This window comes from Cryptomeria japonica, chromosome 11 (genome assembly GCF_030272615.1).
Source record: "Cryptomeria japonica chromosome 11, Sugi_1.0, whole genome shotgun sequence".
NCBI classification, from domain to species: domain Eukaryota; kingdom Viridiplantae; phylum Streptophyta; class Pinopsida; order Cupressales; family Cupressaceae; genus Cryptomeria; species Cryptomeria japonica.
In genome coordinates this window covers 650,780,201-650,802,920 of record NC_081415.1, presented here as the reverse complement: position 1 = coordinate 650,802,920, position 22,720 = coordinate 650,780,201, and the positions used below count along the sequence as shown (strand labels likewise).

At 35.9% G+C, this 22,720-nt stretch overlaps 1 protein-coding gene across 1 annotated transcript in view; it reads right to left on the bottom strand.

The window, feature by feature from the left end:
- Window positions 1-14,750: 14,750 nt before the first annotated feature.
- Window positions 14,751-22,720, bottom strand: part of LOC131039959 (uncharacterized) — a 52,146-nt gene continuing 44,176 nt past the window's right edge. The window contains exon 2 of the mRNA XM_057972813.2: window positions 14,751-15,395. Coding sequence (XP_057828796.2) covers window positions 15,193-15,395 — 203 coding nt within the window. The 3' untranslated portion in view covers window positions 14,751-15,192. The remainder of the gene's footprint in view (window positions 15,396-22,720) is intronic.

Below are 22,720 nucleotides of genomic sequence, written 5' to 3'. Positions count from 1 at the left end.
TGAATATATGCTTGATTTGGATTTTACGTAAAATTGAACAGCCTTAGGTTCGATTTAACAATAGCTCTGATACCATGTTAATGATGTTCAATTTACATTCAATATGCAAGTTATATTCTATTTAAATGATCTTGTTATATATATTACTGAATTAATATATGAATCCGACTATCTTCTTGTTTGTGGCAGGTGAGAGGAGCATTTATTATTTTCCATGTCCTATCTCACGAATGTCATTCAATATAAGTATATAACAAATGGGGTACGATCAAGCAATGCCTTGATCGGTCATGACCGATCAAGACATTACTTGATTGTGCCTCTTTGTTAATACCAAGCAAATGCATGTTCATTGTTAATAGCAATCGATGTGTAAATACTTTAACAACCGATGACTATCGGTGTTTGCACAATACTAACAACCAATAGTTATCGGCATGTGGTTAGCCTTAACAACTGATAACTATTGGTGTAGGCTTAACAACCGATAACTATCGGTAACCTTTATCATGCCACCCGATATATTGAAGCATATACAACCCGATATTAATCAGTGTTTTGATTAATCATTTATTTATTATCAATTATGTTTAATCGATACAAATCGGAATGCAAGATTTAGTAATCGATGAACATAAACAAAAGATATAGTAGAATTATCAATATTAAGGGTTTGATCAAACTGAATAGGTTATTTATATGCAAATGTAGAATGGCTATCAAAGAGGAAATAATTGCTTGAAGGTTTTATCATAGTTATCGATATGATAAATGATTGAATGAGAGACTTCATTTATCTCTCATTCAATCATTTATCTTACCGAAGCTATCATGCATTAACAATCTGCATCTTGTTTATCATGTGTGTATTCAAACACACCAATTGGAGATGAATGAATAATTCATAATGGATGTGTATTGGTATTGCTTTACATGCACCGATGTTGGAATTGGGCACAAAGTATGATCTCTTTTGTTTCTCTATTCTTCATGTATCATGATGTTATTGTAGGAACATTTCAATTGGTGTTTCAAAATGAACATAGATGTGTTTGATTTAGTGTTGGAGGTTGATTTAGTCATCTCCTAGTGGCTCATGACATATTGATCCAACCTTGGATGTGTTGCTAAGGTAGTGATGTCAGGGAACCCATAAAGGTGACCTGTTCTATCTCAGATGGAGTTCTAAGAGTTCAAAATTTTGCATGTGCATAGTTGGTTAATAATTGGTACACCATATCCTAAGGTTGAGAGTTATACTTGTATATGTTATGCATGATGACATTTAATTAGTTAAAAAAAATAGTTCCATGTGATCCTTGTAAAGTTTTCTTTTATCCTCTAGGGTTCATTGGCTAGGCGATACATCTAGTATTAGAGCTCATGTTGCAGCACTAGGATCTTTCGTTACATTGTTGCCCATGTACTGGATGTAGTTGTCCGAGTGGTTGCAGGGTGAGTTAGTCGTTAGCTTGTTTGGGTGCCTTGTGTGGCAATTTTGAGGGTTTAGGACGAATCAAATCGAGTAGCTTGTGGTGGAGGAAGAGTACCTCCTAGATTGATTGCACCTCTTATGGATGGACAAATACCCTTGTGCGAAAGCCCCTTGACTGGGCTAAAGATTGGTTGTACGTGTGTGGCTCTATTAGATTGATCTCTTGTTTGGTCTTTGTGTGGTTTGCGTGTGTGGATGCTTTTGGCGATAGTGGTTGTGTTCCTTGTGTGACCTAGCGTGATATTCTGTGTGTGTATGTTGTTTAAGGTTTGTAAGGCCCTCTTGTGTGTCGAGGAGTTCCTATAGAGTGATGATCTCCTTGATGATTGACCCTTGTTTTCTTGGTTGTATGGTGGCCTTTGAGTGACCCTATTGCTTTTGTCCCTAGTTGGATGGCATTGGTTACTTGTTGATTACACTTGGATCTTAATTCTTGGCTTTTAATTGAGCATTTCTTATCACATTAGGTACGAGTGGTGTACTCCTTGTGATAGAAATAGAATTAATTCATGTTTACGGAAAGTTGACAATGTTAAGTTTGCATTGGAATGCATTATTCATTAGTTCTAGAAATAGTGCATCATTGGATATGTGATATCACTGAATATAAGAGAAAGTTGTGCAAATCATCATATTAGACCAATTGGGTTAACGACAAATGTCCCTAATTTGCATTGTTTATTGCATGTGTATGAGTGTCTAAGTGACTTAATTGCCTTGTGGCATCATGAAGATCATTCAATTCATCTGCACCTTGTTTATCATGCACTGTGACTTGTGGTGTTATGTTGTGCTTACCTCGTGTTGTGTACCATAAACTGTTTTATTGAGAACCTGGTATCATTTGCCATGATAGCCATGATGTTGTGTGGAAGCTCCTATGTGACCTAAGTTAGTCACCATTGTGTATGTCCTTGTGTAAATACATTTTGTTGTGGGAGATAATAATGGACCTTGAGTTGTGAATATGATAATGAGATGTATCTTGTGTTGGACCCTTGTGAATGTGACATTTAAAGTGAACCTTGGTCATGCATTAAGTGTATTCCTTGTGTGTGAGACGTCATATCTCTCCCTTCCATGTCTTCTTGTATAAATAAGCGATTGCACCAGTTTTCTTGCTTAAGGAAAGGATTGCATTGCATTTAAAAATAGCAAATGATTGCAAGTAGAAATCATGATTGCATAAAGTTGCTTAAAAATGAAGTGTATAATGATTCCATTGTCTGTTGGGTTTGGGTACATTCTCTAACGTGTCCTAGATATCTTATCCTTGGGTATCATGCAACATTTACTCCCTTATAGGTGGTTGATGTTAGTCACTCTATTATGTGAATTTGTTTCATGATTGATGATTTATTGTGTTTATTGATAAAGTGTTCCATGTGTTGTGTGGGCTAGCAATGAATTTTTGAACTTTCTTATGCTTGGACTGGTCACCAAACTCTTCTCTCTATCTATTTTGTGACTCTTGTCACACTTGATTTATTGTTAAATTGCCAACATTTTATGATTTAATGTTGAACTTGATAATTCACCCAGAGTTTTCTCTTTATGAATCTTATGGTGGCTATGATGAATGTTTGATATTGTCGGCCTTGTTATGTGTTGTGTTGTTTCTATCATGTTCATTATGAACCTATGATAGTATGTACAAGGGAGAACATTGCGGAGAATGTACTATAAGTGATTATTGATTGGTTAAAATTGTGGTTAAATAAAAGAACTAAATGATGATTTTCATGATAAAATGTGAATGTAATTTCTAAAGTCATATGAAATTGCATAATGCACAATTAGTCATCATTATATTGAATAGTAGATTACTTGTCCTCAATGAATTTTTGTGCTTGTCTTGTGTAATATTGTAGCCTAAAGTTGGAGGAGGATGCTCTTTGTTGAGTGGAATGGGTTGTCTTTATGATAGTTGTGGTTGTGAGTGTCGGGTAGTGGCTCTTGTGAGGGATACAATGTTGTCTTGTTGAGGGTGAAATCGTGATCAAGATGGGTTGAGTAACCCCTAATGCAACTATAGTTTTAACGATCGAGAACGGGGAAATCTTGTTTACAAGTAGCATGGGTAGCACAATGCTTAGTAGATCCTACAACCACAAGTAAAAAAGCTTATCATGTGGACATGCAAACACTCTACACTCTTTGACAAGCACAACATTGTTTCCATAGACATTCCTTCGAGATTGACCCTTGAAGAGGGTTTTAACACGTAATATCTAACTAGAAACCATAACAAAACCAACAATTACTACTCCTTATAGGCATCTCAAAAGAGTCAAGGAGGAAATTAAATAAATAATCAAGGAACTTTTGGAGATGACCCCTTTGCATCTTTTATGTATTAGTAAAAACAAAGATCGAACTATGTGAATGTGCATAGATTTTAGGGCTTTAAACAAGAAAACTATTAAAAAGGATATTCAATTCCTAGAATTGATGAATTACATGAGGAGATGTACTTCTCAAAAAATAATTTGAGAAATGAGTATTAGATGTGCATAAAACTACCTTTCAATGTCATTTTGGGGATTTCGAGCTTTTCATTATGCACTTTGGTTTAGATAATGCTCCCACCACTTTGCAATCATGTAAGAACCATGTGTTCAAACATCAATTGAGGAATAGTGTTCGTTGATGATATTTTGATCTATAGTGAATCATGGTAGGAGCATCTACAAAATTTGGATGACAAAGGCCCTCTATTTAGGACATGTTATTAGACCTCAAGGATCCAAATGTGAGTTTGGTTTGATGAATAAACTGATTCTCTTAATTAGCAATTCCATTGATAGATTTAATCAAGGGAGGATTTGCATAGAAAAAGACTACTCAATAAGCTTTTGATAAATTTAAGAAATTAGTAAGTTCATTTCTTGTACTAGCCATTCCAAATTTCTCTTCCTTCCATACTAGAATGTGATGCCTCAGGTGAAGGAGTTAGTGTAGCGGTAATGCAAAGGAGTCATCCAATAGATTTTGATAGCCAAGAACTAAAAGAAAATGAAAAGAAGTTCAATCTATGATAAGGAAATGCTAGCTATAATGCATTCTCTAAACAAATTTAGACAACATTCAGTTGCGGTCAAAAGAGATGACAATAGTTTAGAGTTCTTTATTAGCCAAATAGATCTATACTATAAACAAAAATCAGTAAGCAATCTTCCAACCTACAACTTTGGCATTGAATAAATCAAAGGTAAGAATAATGTCACAGTTGATGTGAAATCAAGGAAGCCTTGCTTTTGTTCATCATCAAAGATTTCTCTTAATTGGAATGATAACATAATAATAAAATATAGGAAGAATGCATTTGTCTCAACATTTTGGAAAAGAAGATCCATGACAAAAAGATGTAAGGTAATAAATGACCTTATTTTATATAAATACACAATTTATCTTATCCCAAGGTCAAAGATAAAGAATAAGGTTTTGAAGGCTACATGTAACATACCACTAGTAGGGCATCAATGTTTTTGATTAAAAAAGCAGCATTAACTAGGGCGTTGACCCTTAACATAGAAAGAGACTATCAAAAAAAGAAAAGCCCACAAGCAGGAAAAACAACACATCGGAGCAAGCCTAGGACCAACAAGGTCGAACAAAGGGAACTTGTCCAACCTTCAACAACTCAAACCCAACTCAGGGAGGGGTGTGGACACCCAATCCATGTGGGGGTGGGGAGGACTTCCCCTTCCGCCTACGACAAACAACAGTCCAAGCAATACTACTCTCGAGGCCATCAAGGGAATGACCAAGTGGAAAGGATCCCTCTTGTAAACCATCAATAAAGCCACTGTCATTAGAAATATTCAAAAAACAATGGTTTAGTAACTTAAGGATGAAACCCCTCAAGGTTTGTAATTAGAGTACGAAAATCCCCTATTTTCCATTGCTAAGTTAGTGGACAAATTCCCCCGATTCAGACAATTCAAAGACTTTAACAACTGATACAAATGATAAGCACCCTTTTTCCCAAAATATATTCTAACTATTATATCTAAATTGTTAAATCTGTAGTTTTTGAAGATGATATCATATTTATAATTAATTGTGTTCATATAGTTAAGAGTTAGAGTTTATTATTCTAAGAAAAATAAGGAAAATCTAAAAGAGACATTACAAATAAGGTGAAACCTAAATATGAAAATTTGGACCATCTTAATCATCAACTAGTTCTATATATTCTCTTGCAAATACCTTGTTTGCAAGTGGTAATTCTAGTTGACAAAGGGTACTGGAATATTCATTAGACTTCACCAAATGAGTCTTAATAGAGCTCGAATGCATATTCCACGAACTTTCTCAATTCAAGACATCAACAATAACCATATCAAAGGTGTTTCTTTTACTTCACCAATAAGGAACACACTAAAGATTGGCATTCTTAAAAATTATAGTTTAGAGGTTTCCTTTGCAGTGTTGAATGTTTATGAGAGACTTAAGGATGTTAGTTGCATATTTAAAGGCTACTTTTTTGTGTCTTTCCATTTGTCTACACATAGCCATTTGCAGTCAAAAACAATCCAATGAAATGTGAATTGTACATGCAACAAGTTGTGTGGCCCAAAAATCAGAATTTTCATTTTTCAGCTAGAAGCATAAGAAATGAGTGGAGATATTAATATTGGGAAATAATCTGTACTAATACAGAAACATGGACTCCTACTAATGGACTACAGAATAATAGCAGTGGTTGTAAATATATATGGTTACCTCCGGAGTTGGGGTGAGGTTAAATTTTGATGGGACTGCTAAAGGCAAGCCAGGGGCAGGATATGTGCTCACGATTCATGTGGAACTTTTGCGTTAGGAGGGGCTAAATTTTTAGTTATCAAAATGAATAAAGAAGCAAAGATAGAAGCCCTTCAAGCAGCATATAAGAAAGGTTATAGTTAAATTGAAGTAAATGGGGATCCACAAATTATTGTTAATGCAATGGATAGAATGCCTTGTCCAAATTGGAAATTAAGGGCCTTATTGGAAGAAGTGTTGATATGGAGAGCAAAGTTTTCTTCTTTTAAGATCAAACATTGTTATTTTTTGGCCAATGAAGGGATCTAATTGGTGGAGCCTTCAATTTTGGCTAACAATCTTTTTGAACCCTTGGTTTGAATTTGTAAAAGCCTTGATGCCTTATGCCCTTAAGTCCTGAAAGCCTTTAGTTTTGAAGCTAAAACCCTAAACCCCACCCGTTCTATTTTCATATTGACTTGCTCTTGCTAGTATCGGGTATTTAAGTTACAACTGAAAGGGTTTTAAGTTGTTCTTTACTAGCTCCCCTTTCCTAGCGACCTGTCATTCTAGTTGTGTTTGAATTTTTCTAAGTTTGTCAGTTTCATTTTCCTAAGTCTTATCTCTTGTCTTTACCGGCTTAATCAACAGCTAGCACATGCTGCAATGATCAGAGGTGTCAAAGTTGTCAGCTCCGCGATGCAACACGAGCCGTTAGCTCAAGGATGGGACCTGGTAGCCTTTCTAAAAGGGAAGCACTTTGCTCGCATTTCATTGAATTGTGCCCTAGACCTGTCAGAGTGGTGCCAGCTCCACGATGTTGCGTGGTGGTGACACTCAGCAGGCCCCACCATCCACTATGAAAGAAAAAGCTTTGCTCTCAGCCTCACGGTGTCAAAAGTGTCAAGACCCGATCGACACTGCAATTCTATGAAATCATGACACGTGTCCACTTGTTGAAAAGTGAATGCTAACTTGCAAGATGCTCATTGGCCAAAATCTTGCACAGGGGCTAAAGGATTTTTCAAACAAAATATTTTAATCTTAGCCATCCAACTTGTCATGATCCTTTCAAATCAATGGTTCTCATTCAAAATTGAAGAACGACTAATTCATGTTGCAATTCGAACACGAAATGCAGTAATGACAAAATGACTAGAGTTGGTCAAATTTCAGGCTGTTGTTGGCAAATAAATATGTGGTCCGGAACGTTATGATCGCCACAATTCATTGCACTTTTTGAAAATTGCTAAATCGAGCTCCGGAGCAAATTGTAGGAAAAACTAGTGTTTGCAGACGAAATTGAAGAAAAATTTGTTTAAATAGTAAGTGAAGCTAATTCTCAAGCTCTTTTCAGTTTTATGTTCAAAATTTTGAGCTTTACAAATCCTAAGTGAAATCAAAAAGTAAAATTGAACTCTAGGGTAGTTGAAGAAAAACCCTAGGTTGCATAGTTTAGAACCCTCGTTCGCACAAAAAGAAAGATAGCAAAAATGAGCAAGGAAGCAAAATAAACAAATTTATGCATCGGAGGAAGACGTACATAAGGATTTTTTTGGATCTATTTTTAGTCTCGGCTATGAGTTTTTTCTATATGGGATTTAGCTCCAAATGTTGATAAGCCAGATGCTGTGCAAAATTTTGAAGATTTAAAGGGAAGTGCAATAATAAAAAGAGTTTTAGAAACTCTTGCTACAAAGCTACAAATGTAGCTGTCAATACTACAATGTCTAGTAAGGCAACTACTGTAAACTTTATTAAGATCATCAGGCCTAAAAAGAGAAATAGATGCAGCTAGTGGTAGAAAGTAAGGAACTGAAAATCAGATAGAAATTATGAAAAGTGCTCCAGTACCAATTGTGTTAACATTAGGATCCTAGTGTTTCCTTGCAGTGGTAGAAAATAAGGAACTGAAAATCGTATAGAAATTTTGAAAAGGGAAACATTGGGATCTGGAGCGGTAACAATTTATCTTTTTCTTCCATCTTTCTATTCTCTTTCTTTGCTAATTTTTGGTATCCTATCTTTTAGGAGAATTTGTAAGAATTGATTGTCAAATGAAAATATGACACTTGTACAATTGGCTTGAAGCTTGTTCGCTCCCTTGTTCTTATAAAAGAGAAATCAGAGCCATTGTACCTTCTTCTAGAGCTTTTGAATTTTGGAGATCAACTTTATATTGTTTCATAACTACGCGTTCATAACAGAAAGATAGAAGTAGCATTTTGCAACTGTAAAGCAAATACTCAAAATCTGATAATACAATGGAGTTTGGAATCCATTTTGCATAGTTGTCTCCATGATGTTATAATTAGCTCTTTTGAAATACAATGAACAAGTTTGTGATGTTTATCTCTATGAGTAATCATGGTGTATGTTCTAGTTCATGCTTCTTTCTAAGGGAAAAATTAAATTGCTTAAACATGACATAAGGGTTTTGTTGTGAGGTATTCACACATCGCCCCATTGCAAATGGGTACCCCCACTTTTTTCCTGCTCTCTAGGATAGTATTTAGGTCTTTTGCTATTAGCCTTTGCATTGAAGGGATATATTGTCTTAAGCAGCCAGAGGGTTCACCAAGTCAAGTTTGTCTCCTTAGGTTTTAATGAAGACAGTCAATTATCAGGGCTTTTGGAATGGGTGACTCATCCTCTGATCACGAGGCTATGATGGGAATGAAGGACTAGGAGACGTCAAAATTAAGCATAAAGAGAAAGAGGTTTGATGGAGGAATCCTTAAAAGTCTAAACCTAATCAACAATGCAAGTGTTCCTTTTGCCATCCGAGTGACTTATATGCATCCCGGTGAGAGGTGAGGCCCGGAAGCAAAAAAAATGACTAAGTATATAAAAATTTCAAGTGCCCCCAAGTAGGAGTGAAAAACTCAAGTGCCCCCTAGTTGGAGTGAATTCCACTTCAAGTGCTCAAAGTTAAGGGCGAAAAACTTCAAGTGCTCCCTAGTTGGAGTGAAATTCTCTTCTTTTGCCCTTAGTTGAGAGCGAAATTGTTCCTAGAATGCACATTGAGCCTACTTTGAAAACTTAAATGAATGGAATGAAGGAGAGTAAACAAGAGAGTGCTAAATGCCAAATTTCAATCCACTTCAAGTGCTCCTCAGTAGGAGCAAATTCTACTTCATGTGCTCAAGTCTCAGAGCAAAATTCTCCTAAAAGCCTTTCTTGAGGTTAATTTGGCATGTTTTCATAAATGGTTAAAAGACTTAAGGTTTGAGCCCATTGAATGAAGGGAAGTGAGTAAGAGCGAGTTCAATTTCAAGTTTGAAGATCACTTCAAGAGCTCTAAGTTCAGAGCAAAAAACTTCAAGTGCTCCTCCTTTGAAACGAATTCTACTTCATGCGCTCCTTCTTTGGAGCAAATTTGTTTTTAAAGCCTTGAATGAATATTATTTAGTGTGTTTGAGTTGTCATGAATGAAAGATAGTGAGCAAGACTTTGATTTGAGAGATCATTTCAATTGCTCTTCTTTGGAGCGATTTCAACTTCGAGTGCTCCCTAGTTGGAGCGAAATTTGCTTCATTTGCCCAAGGTAAGAAGCGAAGTTGCTTATAGACCATTGCCTTTAATTGATTCAATGTCTTCATGAGAGAATTTTCGAATTTGAGTTGATAAAGGGTGAAAATTGAGAAAACTTCAAGTGCTGCTTTGGAGCGAAATCTACTTCAAGTGCTCCTTCTTTGGAGTGAAATCTACTTCAAGTGCTCCTCTCTAGGAGCGAAAACACTTCAATTGCTCCTCATGAGAGCGAATTCTCTCTAAATGCAATTATCAAACCTGCAAATCACATAAAATCAGAAATTATGTCAAATTAAGAGATTATAGAGGTTATATGTCATGTGTGTTTGATGCTCATTTGTTTGTTTTGCAAGAGGTGAATAAAGAAATCAAAAAGACCAAGTTGGATGAAGGTAGGAACAAGTGTCTCAAGGAGAAAATTTCAACATCAAGATCCAGATACAAGGAAGATATCCTCAAAGGGGACTTCATAGACAAGCACAAGAAGGTCACTACACAAGAAACATTCACTAATACAAGGGCATAATCCAGCTATTCAAGGTTTGATGCATTGAAAGAATCAACAACATGAAGGGAGTCGAAGAGAAGGAATTCTAAAGGAGAAGAAACAACTGTGACATCAAGAGTTCGTTCCAAGGCAACATCAGTACTTCAAAAGTAAGAGGAAGTCAAAATCTATATCTTGCACCTCCATGATTGAGGCATTCAAGAGGATGGTTTCAGAAGAGTTAATCAAAGTTAGATGATTATCATCATCACTGCTGAAGCTGGATAATGATATTCATTCATGATGATCTACCAAGTTTACAAGTGCAAGTTAAAGTGGCATCCTAGTCATCATCCCAGTCGCTACTCCACTAATCAAAGAAGTTCCACCTCAGCACGTCTAGATGCAATGAAATCGACTCATCCATGATGGCATAAACTTCAAGGCACTTACCCTATTATCTATTAGTCGTGTCAAAGTGTTGTAATTATTTCATTAGTCAGAATAAAGTTTGTTGTAACAAACCCTAATTAGGGTTTCATTGTAAAATCTCAACCATTGATTTCAAAATTATCCAGGCCATTCATTGTAAAAAGAGCTCTCTATATAAATCTCGAGCTCTTCATTTGCAAAGTTTTTAATAGTAATAGAATAGTTAGTAGCTCAAGAATCGTTTAGTATAAGTTAGAAGTTAGAATGGATTAGGAGGAGAAAAAATTGTTGTTAAAGACTTGTAAATGAGATACTCATTTTATTGAAGTTATGGTGAAATGTATCATTTCAACAAGTCTTATGGTTCCCACTTCTCATTTGTTTTCATGTTGATTAGATCGAATAGAGGAATTTGTTGAATGCATTTGTGTGAAATCTGTTTAGTCCATACCACTAGCCTTTTGCTGATTGTAAGTGTGCCTTGTGTGATAAACTAGAGTGATGTGAGTTTAACTTCAAATTGTTATATGTCCATTGTTTATGTATTGACTTGAATGGTAATCAATGTTTGATGGTAATGATTTGAATATCTTTGAATTATCCCTTAGAAAATTGCACTGAGCTTGTGTCAAATTGTTCAGTTTGATGGTGAGACCTTGCCCGGTAGGATTTCATTGAATCATTCACTCTTCTCTTGCATTCTTAGGAGTAACATAGACTCCCTAAACCCCATGCCTTTTGCTCTTTTTTTATTCTCCAAGCGAGTAGATAGGATCTAAGTTCCAGTAATTCAAGCATTCAACAATTCAACGTAAGTCCCTTTGTGATTCCAACATAATCACATCAAACCATTGAGTTTATCCACAAGTTGTGACCAGACATAAAAGAACCTTGGAGTTATCTCAAGTGATCCTTGTGCGAATCTTCAGCATTTGAGTAACTTTGTTCAAGAGAGGATAAGATACTTTTGAGCATTTTATTCTGTGTTCGCATGTGCGTGAAAAACACATCAACAGGTTTGACTATAGTTTCAAGTATCTAAAAAAGAAATACATAAAAAACAATTATGGGGAAATTGATGTAATGCATTAGTTTCATTTAGCCCAAGGGTTTTGAGGGATATTTACTAAGCAAGTGTGGATGTTAAGATCTGATTCAACTCTATGGCCTTGATAAGGCACTGATCTAAATGAACATATGAAGTTATGATTTTAGAACTTTTAAAATAAAAAAGAACAAATTTACTTTCTATTTGTTGTGTAGTTAGGGTTTGATACTCTCTCATTTTGAAAGGAAAATAATCAAATAATGTAGCCAAATATGGATCACATTATAAGTTCTTGGTTAAATTATAGAGTATTTCTGCTAAGGCAATACCATTTTCAAAAATTAAGATCAAAAGGTATTGTGGTAGGGCTACACCGCTTGGCTTTGCAAGACCAAAAGTGCAGAAGGTGTTAGCCTCAAGGTTTAACCTTGTTTGTTGGCAATTCGCCTAAAAAATCCTTAAGAATAAGAAGTGGCTAACCTTTCGAGGGTTTTAGAAGAAATCAGTTGAAAAACACCAACACTAACTTTTGGAGATTAATCATATTGTACGGATAATAGTGAGTGGTCGATCGTATTTAGGTTGCTTGGCAGTGATTGGCCTACTTAGAATGAGTCTAAGTAGACTTGCTCAAAGTGGAAATTTCTAAATTAAGCCTCATTTATAATATGGTATTTGGCCATAGAGTGATTGTACATTTGTGTGGGTTGTTTTAATGATGACCATGCAAGTTGGCCTCGTGTTTTGCTAGGGGTATATTGCAATTATGATATGGTTGATTCGTTTTATGATGGCATTGGGTTGATGAATGAGATTGGAATTGGAGGAGTGGACAATGCTAGTAAGTGCAATGTTTGATTCTTGCATTGGAGTGAATCTAATAGTGAGATGCAAAGGTGCTAGAAACCCATATAGGTTCAGGAAGGTGATGGACCATTGCCTTAACAAGATTTTTGGCTGTAATAGTGAGGCAAAGTTGAAGGTGATAAAAGCAATTTGAGGTTCTACTGGCTTGGATGATAATAGGTGTGCTCGTTCTAAGGCGTCCACAATGGAGTTTCTGAGTAATGTCAAAAAGACAATTGTTGATAAAGTTGTTCAAGAAAGTGAAAAGGCTTTGTTGTTGAAATCCCTGGAGGAAGTAGCTTCTTTTAGTGGTAAGTGGAGGGATTCAAAGGAAGTAGCTTCTTTTAGTGGTAAGTGGAGGGATTCAAAGCTGAGGGAAAGGAGGCTATAGAAAATAGAAAAAGGCATGTGGATATGATGGAGGTGAATATTTATGCAATGGATGTGACAATCAAGGAATTAATCTTAGGCAGGCAAAAGTTGGAGCTGTTTTGTCAAGACTTGCGACAAGTTATAAAACACATGGTGGTGACTTGGAGGGGAGGCATTAACTATTATGTAGTTGATTTGTCTGCAATGTTAGGTGGGCCATGCTATGTGCTAATGTCTTACTATTAGCTGTTGATTTTTTTCTGGTATTATGTTAGTATTCTAGTTATGGGTGTTATGTGTTTATAAGGCAATCTTATGTTCTATCTTTATACTGGATTGTTATATCTATTTGAAAATGTTGAAAGTGTGTTGGTTTATGCTATGGAAGGGGCCATATCAATAGAACCCCATATTATATATATTAAAAAACAGGTACATGGATTCATTTGAAAAATTTCCCCAGTTTATATCTGTTATTGAAGATTTACAAAGACAACAGTAAACCATGGAAAATACCTGGGTTTCTTTCTTTCAAATTCACAGTTCTTACATGCTTAGTCTTGACTAAAAAATTCATCTTGCAATTTGTAGTCAATGTTTAATCTATTACAAGGAAGTCAACTTTTCCCTTCTTTTCAAGAGAAACAAAGCTGTCTAGATGACTCAAATTGCTTGCCTGAGATTTGCATTATTATAATGTAATTAGATGCTACTGTCACAACTTTTAGTCCATAAGCTTTCAAAATAGTATATTCTCCTCGTTCTGGCACTTCTCTGTCATTCTCTTATGATAGCCTAAATTTTAGTTAGAATCCCTGGTTCAGGCATGTAAATGTTGAATATGGTTTGCACGTTATACTTCACATAACATAAGATCTTGATTTATATAAATATGGGTTCATAATGAGGCCATATGCAATAGATGCTGGAGACAAGAGATCCTTAGCTTGGTTCCTACATTTCATTTTGCAGTTTCTACTTAACACAATTTTTGTTGAGCATAAATAAACTGGTGCAGAGATCCAAACCAAGCAATAGCCTCTTTACTTACCCATTTCAGACATAAAGTCCTTTACAAGCAATTCTCTTATATTAAAAATTAGTCTCTAGTATTACTATCATGATAAACACTGATCTTGATAAGTAGGAGGTATTTTCTGCAGTGTGTCAAGTTATGATATTAATATCAGGATTCAACTGCATAGAAGCTTGGCAGTTGAATCCTGATATTAATATCAAAACACTGGTCTTCCAATAAATCTTGACAATAAGTTTTTCTCACCTTGGCTGTTGAGTTTGGAAGTTTCCTTTTCCTAGATTTCCCTCATACATAGCACCATCATCTTTGTTGTCATCCAGATTATCTTTATTTAATAAACGATGTTTTCTTATGACTGCATTTTAACCAGACAAAACCCAGTGACTATTGACTAAGGCAGCAATCTTGCGCAAGCAGAAAAATAATGTAAATCAGGCATGAAAAATGATCTCATTAAAAGTAAAAACTATAAAAAGAAAAAACAGCAAAGAGTAATATTGGATATGAAGAGGGATATGAGATTTGCTATATTAAAAAAAATGTAGAATAACCCTCATGGATAGCATCACTACCTTTGTGGCCATCCAGATTGTCTCAGTACACTTAATAAATGATGTTTTCTTATGAGTTTGCATTTTAACCAGACAAAATCCAGTGATTAAGACCACAACCATGTGTACGCATAAACAATTATGTAAACCAAGCATGAAAAGTTATCCCATTAAGCAAAAACTAACACAGGTAAAAACAGTGGAGACAAAGATTTGCTATATTTAAAAAGAAAGAACGAATTGTAGAATGAACCTCTTCTGGAGTCCATAATCTTTACAAAGCACCAAACCCGAGTTTAGATCCAACATGCATCAAGAAAATTGGCTGTTTCTAGAGATTGCACAGCCCTACTGCAACAAGCAATCAGCAATTTACAATGGCTGACCATTGCAACAGAAATGAAAATAACAAATATCATAGTTGTTTGTTACATTGATGTAAGTTTAACACTTCATGTTTGTACAGTTTCCATTAGAGCTTGAGCCAAAAACCCAGTTAGAAGCATCTATACACAATTCTTTGTTTATATTGATATTTTTTATTCAAATGTTAACGATTTATTCTATAAAGCAAATCTTAGATGAAGAAATCCTTTGCTTGCTATTTTTTAGTTCATCTTCATTATATTTATTTTATAGAAATCAAAAGGATCCATTTGAACTCTCCACCTGTTTGTTAGGCCTTGCTTGAAATTTGCTCCAGTTCTCCAAACTCTTACGTTGCATGATATTCATGTTAATACGAGGTCTGCATTTTTTTATTATTTTTTCTGCATCTTTCCAGTCTTCTGCAAGACCTAAGGTGACTAACAAAGCACACATTACGGCAACACTTCGTCCATGTCCTGCATAATTATTGCATGCTTTTGTCAGTAGTTTAACTTTACAATACAGGATATAAGCCTACATTGTATGGGGCTCTCTTTGTCTGTGCAAAGGAACAAAAAACTCAAACTCTCTCTATCAAGAATTGGGCAAGGGTTCTACAGCATAATGCTTCAACAAAAAACCGAGTCTAACTAGCACATAGCTATGGCTTTGCTAGGATGATTTAGGGTTACACATATTTTAAGAATGCCATGCCCCAAGTGCATGATTATGAATAATGCAGCAGAATATATGTCAAATCATCAAATTTGATAAACAGATAATTACGTCAAATTTAATTATCCAAACACGAGAATTGTCAACAGAAAAATTTGATATTCAAAAATGTTATTACAACTTATGATAATAATGAGACACTGCTTCATATAATAGTGGGAAGTATTCTGCTGACCAAGGAATATCTTGAGAGCACTTTTGCTTATAAAAATTATATATTGGGAGCACTTTGCTACTATAATAAAGATTAATTAATGATCTTCTTCTAGCTATCCTTACAATAAATTTAGAATATCCACATAAGAAGATATAACTATCTTCAATTGAGAATTCTTCAGTCATTTGCTTTCTTTGTTGAGAATACCTCTGATTTAAAAACTAGTTGAAAATCAACATTTCAGTAGGGTCCAAAGTTAGGTTAATGGAGCACAACTAAGTTGTAAACTTGCCAAACTGTACTTGCAACAAATTTACAAGAACTCTTATGTTACAGATTCAATGGAAATGCTACTGAAATTCAAAATACAAAACTGAAATTTGATTCAAGATAAAATTAATAGTTGCCCCAGACATGCTTTTAATGGAATAGGATGTGTGAATGCACACATCTCCTACAAGTTCATATGTTTGTCTATTGCAGCTACTACTTCCAAGTACAGTTGCTCAAAGTGCTGTCATAGTTCATGAGCATCCATTCTTTGCTAGTCCATAACATGTAACATCGAAAAAATGGATAACAATGCAAACAAACAAAAATGACCACATTAACACAGATTATTTATACAAACCTATTTTGGGATAACTCCAGCTTAGAATTGAGCTGTACCTCTATTACTTTATTGATTCCTACACCTGTAATGCAAAATTCAATGAATTTGATACCCTATGGAACAAATGGATCACAGTGGTTGGAGTACTAAGATTTACTGTATCTTCTATCTCTCTTCTCTACCAAAAGCTCCCGAGCAGCAACTGAAAGGATATAGCAATATGATTTGGATGTTGTGCTTCCATCCTTTTATTTTTTATAAATCAAAAGGAATTCATTCAATGAGGCTAGTACCCTTATTACAAATGTCCTCAAAAAATAACTCACACCAATTCGGGAAGAACCAGATACAAAAACCTAAACAATGAAACCGAACAGAAAGAAGGTTGAAAAAGCAACGGGAGGGGATCAGAGATCCTACTCATTACTTTCTCAGTTTTTATGTTTGGTAGTAGCAATTTTTTAAGCATCCTCTACCTATTATGGCATATTCAGAAATGCATGTGCCATATGAGACTGTTCAGATCATTAACTAGAAGATGCATGTTGTTGTGGAAGAATATTCTCAAGGTCCTCCACATTTATGTTCATGGCATTCAAAGAGTTGATATGATCCTATAGAAGTCTCTTCCTATCCACTTTTAAGGATCAACAAACCAAATTAAAGGAGTGGTATGAAAGGTATTCAAAATCCTTTTGCATCAAAAAAGCTTAGTTGAAAAGGAGATGGAAGAAACCCAGAAAGTAGTTATCTCTAAGGGACTCAATGATTCTCCAATAAATTAGGAAAAGGAGTTGGCCTTTCAGCATGAGCATATTTATAGTAAGGAAGATATTTTCTAAATACAAAGATCTGGAGTTGGATGGTTAAAGAAAGGGGATTGAAATACAGAATTGATTCATTTGTCCTATAAAATGAGTAGGCAAAGAAACAATATCACTAGATTAGATTCTTGCACTGGTTGGATCTTAAACAACCCTAAAGAGATTAAGATGGGTTTTGTCTCCTAGTAGGAATCAATGGTTGTAAAGGAAAATGAAAATGGTGAGGATGAGCAAAATAAGCTTATCAATAGGTTTTGAAACAGATTCTCATATCAGAAATCTCAAAAGAAGCCAGAGTAGATTTATTTAATATGACAGGCTACAGAGCTCCAAGCCCTGATGGGTTCCTGACTCTCTTCTTTCAGCAGTTTTAAGACCTTGGTAGGGGATAAGTAGTGGACTGTGGTTAAGGAAAGTAGAATTCTCAAGTCCTTCAAATCTACCTTCTTAGTACTTATTCTGAAGCATAAGGAACCTTGTAAACTAGAGGAATTTTGTCCCAAATCTCTTTCTAATATGATGTTTAAGGTGATCTTCAAAGTGATAGCTAACATACTGAAGCAGGTTTCCCCGAATATTATAAATGAGCTAGAAGGTTTTGTGTATGGTAAACAAATTTTGGATGGGAATGTCTCTCCTCATGAGATTATTCACTCTGTTTGTACAAGAAAAAAATTTGCATGCTGATAAAACTTGATATTGCTAAGGCCTATGGTAGGATCAAACTGGTTTTTCCTCCATAAGGTCTTAGAAAATTTTGGGTTTGGAGAAGAGTTGAGGGACTTAGTTAAAAGTTGCTACTCCACTCCCATTCTTTCAGTGATGGTGAATGTATCTATTGAAGGTTTCTTTATGATTTCCAAGGGCCTCAGACAGGGGGATCCCCTTCTCCCTCAGCTCTTCATCATTTTGGCTGAAGCTCTGGGAAGAAAGATGGGTCGTCTTGGATACACACAGAAATTGAATGGTCTAAAGGCCTCAAGAGGTAATCTGTTATCAAAGCTCTCCTGTACTCAGGGTTTGTTATTATTGTAATTTGTAAATGTCATTTGTAATATGTTTCAGTTGTGACCACAGCATTTTGTAAGGGCATCATGGGCTTGTTTAATAGAAATACTATTCTCTATTCATCTTCCACTGTGAGTCTAGTTTGAGATATGGCTTGTAAATGCGAGAATGGAAAGGAAAGTTTACTATTATTCATGTGAATGTGATGCAGAACTTCTGGGTTTACTAGAGTCAAACAGTTTAGGTTAGCTTTTTCTACTTTAGGCTTAATTAATGAATGTTGAATCTTAATAATGAGTAGTGAGCTCTACTAGGAAACCTTAGTATAATTTAGGGTTTGTAATGTCTAGTCCTTTTTGTAGCAATTTAAGGTCTGTATGGCTCCCATTTAAATATTTTCGAGTTTGTTACACTTATTTACCCTAAATTTAGCACAGGACATTACACAACAGGATTTCCAATAATAAAGTGAAATCTTAGAATCAGATTTGAGAGGATTTTTTAACTTGCAGTGTCCACATCCTCTCCCTGAAAGGAAAAATAAAATACCTATAAGGAATGTAACCTGCACGACCTCCAAACTCTGGTAAGAGCTTAGGTCCTCGGGTAAAAGTATTCTCAAAAATCAAGAAAGGTAGAATAGGTGTGGAACCCCCACCTTGGGTTGGGTTAAAATGCATTTTGACAGAGCTTCCAAACATAACACAGGTGAACCAGGTGTTTGAGATATTTTCAAATTTTTTTGGGGCCATAAAGGAAAAGAGAGTTTTAGAACCCTTTTTAGAGGCACCACTGCTAATAAGTAATAATTTTTCCGAGGTAAAAAGTCTAATCCTTGGTTTGAAACTGGTTGTTAGTTCCAACTTCCAAGATTCAAAAGCTTGTCACTGAAGCAGATTTCCAAATTATGGTCAATGCATTGGTTTCAAGCCAGGTCTCCAATTGGTGCCTCTAAATGTTGTTGACGAAGGCCTTCTCTCTCAATTTGTTGTTAAAGGAGTTGCAGATCCAACACACCAGAAGAGGCAGGAATGAGGCGTCAGATTGGTTTGCCAATTTAATACTTAATTCAAACTTAAGCAATTACAAAGGTGATCGCCAGAATATTAACAATTTTACGAATTTTGAGGATCTTGGCAAGATTCTCAAATCTGATATGGATTCTGCCTCCTACTGCAGTGGTCTTTCTGATTTTTTCTTGTTTTGTTAGTAACCTTTTTTTGGCTTTTTCCTCTTCCTTGGCCTTTCTCTTTCCTCTTGAGTGGCAGCTCTCTTTCTATTCCTGTCTCATTCCTATCTTGCTCCTTCTCACTATCCTCTCTCCGTGTCCCATTTGGTAACTGACATGACTTTCCTTTCTTTACCTACTTAGTGTCCTTCTTCTTTTCCACGTCTTTGTTAGCTGTTGTTTTGGCCATTCCCTTTTTGATCCAGCAATTCAGTTTTGCTTCAGTCTTTCCTTGCTTTCTTTGAGAGCAAAACTCCTCTAATCATGCTTCCTTCTTCTTCACAGTAATCTTTCTTCTGTAATGACATTACTGCTGCTTTTCTTACCTTCATAAATGTCTGCTGGTCTTTTTCTTGCTATTTATTTGTGCTCCTCAATGCCTGCTTGACCATGTGCTACCTCCTGTTCTGGTGCTGCACCTTTTTCTGTTTGCTGTGCCTCTAGGCTTTCTTCTCTACCTTGTGTGGTAGGTCACAGCACTCTTTTCTGCCTTCTTGGCTGTTTCTGCCTCACCTCATCTCTCCTCTCTGTTGTTGCATCCCTTTGATGTTACAAATTTGAATCTCACCATATGCCACAGTGTTTTCCTTTTGAATGTCTCTCTTTAAAATAATTTAATGAGTTCCGGTACAGGATGCCTCCATATCTCAAGTTGAAATTATACATGCATGTCATCAGGTAGCAGGTAGCATAAATGGTTGTGATCCTGTTCAAAGCAATCTCCAAGACAAGCCAGTGACTTTTCCTTTCAGGAATTCTTCCTGAGAGTTATCTGGAAGAGCCCTCTAATAGTAGAGGTAAAAGAAAGATGGATAATCATATCCATTCTCCTCTCAAAAAACCTTTCAATTCTCCAGCTGGTAAAGAAAGGGACAACAATGCTCCTGCTGTTAGGAATGACCCCAATGTGCAAACTACAGACCAGAATTACATGAATTTGGACAGTCTGATCCAGTCTCTCACGGTTATGAATAGAAACTCGAAAGCTATATTTCTTTCAGTCCAGAATGACTGAGTTCGGTCACTTGGTCTCTTTTAAATTTTAAGATAACCCTGATAGGCAAGACCACCCTTCTAATCCAGTATTGCCCTTGTGGCTTGATTGTTGGTTTGCATATTTTTTATGTTAATCTGGTAATTTGACCATTGTTTTCCTTGTGTGGCTGTGGACTTGTTTGGTTTGTGGCTTTTTCCCTTTCTCAGATCATGTGTTGATTTTTTATCCCATTTAGACGATTTGACATTAGGGCATGATCCCATGCCACCTGTTTTTTTGAACATTTGGTTGTATGCTTTAACACGTCTGTTTTAAAATATGGTCTCTTCATCAAAAAAACATATTGTAAGAATTCTATGTTTTAACTATTATAAAAGAGAGTGCAAATCAAGGAAATTTCTACATGTAAAAAGATACACCATATTGAAAATTTACTCTCGGACATTTAAAAAATCATTAGGCTGAAAGGAATGGTCTCACAAGGCTATCAAATACAAGATAGCAATAAGAAAAAATTACAGCAGCCCAAATTTGACTGATAGAGCAGAAAATACATTAATATTATTAACAGATGTTGGAATGCTCACTAAATAATTAACAGAAATAGATTTTTGTCTTTTCAAATATTTGCTTGCTGAGCTGATCTATGATATAATTCAGCACAGAAATGGCCCAAAGCACACCATGTTTTTAGAAATGGGTTTGAAATGCAAGGGTTCCTTGCCTTTTATTCCTGCCAAAGAAACAGGACTCGGACTCAGTTCGGACTCGGGGTCAGACTCGGCTTCAGACCCGGTTGGACTCGGGAAAGTGAAAAACTCAAGAAATTTAGAGATTTTTATAGATTATTGACCCCAGTCTATGTCTGGCTGAGTCTAGCCGAGTCTGGCCGAGTACAGGTGAGTATGGACCCCAAACTCGGCCGAGTCCAAGCCCGAGTTTGTTGGACTCGTGGGGGATGACTCGGACTCGGACTCGCCAAGTTTGGGCGATTTCTGGCTATTTTTGTTTCTCTGATTCCTTCATTCCAAGTGCAGATAGGAAAGTATGTTGCCTCTTTTGGTATATGTTAATTAAGAACTTGAGATCATGCATTTTCTTTGAATGGTGGTAAGATTGAAAACATGGAACCATAGTATTAGAGTTAGATATTTTTTTGTTTTGGACCATTGCAAGTGTCTTCATTTGGTTCAATCACTTTTTGTAATGAAAAATGGACTCCTAGTCACTCAACAACTCCTGATACCCATAGTGACACTATCTTTAGGACTACCAAGATCCTGCAACTAATCCAACTTATGGATCACACCTCCCTAACTTTAGAGATTTAAGATTTTGGTCCCCCACAGTTTCAAGACACAATTAAATGTGGGAACTTCTTTTCCACATCTTGAGACATCCACTTAGCTTTGCTTTATTATTAATTTATTACCCTTTCTCCCCGATCAAACATATTTCTCATTCGCCGTGACAGGTTTCCCTCATCTTCTTGTCAAGAATGATGTCATTTTCCAGCTCCTCCATTTCTTCAGGTGCAAAATCATCTAAGGAAACACAACATCTTCTTGTTCTTCATCTAGTCTGGAAGGCTCAAACAAGAGCAACTTATCAACATTGCACTGAGAAGATTTTCATGTATTTTGAAAAATGCAAATGAAAAGCATTCTGACCTACTTGCTCAATGATCTCAAATGGACCACCAGTTGTCATCTCTTTTTGCCCACAGACACTCTATCACCAATATGGAACTTGTGCTCCATCCTATGTTGATCTTGTCCTTTTTTTACTTGAGTTGAGACTCTTCCAACTTATTTTGGACCTAGAGGTGTGTTTACCTTACCTTCCCAAGCATCCACTTTTATGGCCTTTTGCTTGAGTGTCCCAAGCAAATGTTGAGCAAGCTACATAGCATAAAACCAAAATAAGATTCAAAAGGTGAAATATTTGTTGATGAATTGATAGACACAAAATTCTCATCCCAACCCTTGGGATACCTCTGATTGCCTTAACACAGCCCTTGTCCCTTTATTAATGAGCATGCAGCCCATGTAAACCTTTCAACTCAGCCCCTCCTTGTTCTCTTGTTCAAACCCCTATTGTCAATGCACATGCACCATGTCCCATCCTTATTTGATACTACAACAATGGGAGAACTACAAGGAAATTTAAGAGATCTGATTTCTCCTTACTCCAAGAGTTTCTTGAGCTGCTCCTTAGCCTCTTGTGCCTCAATTAAACT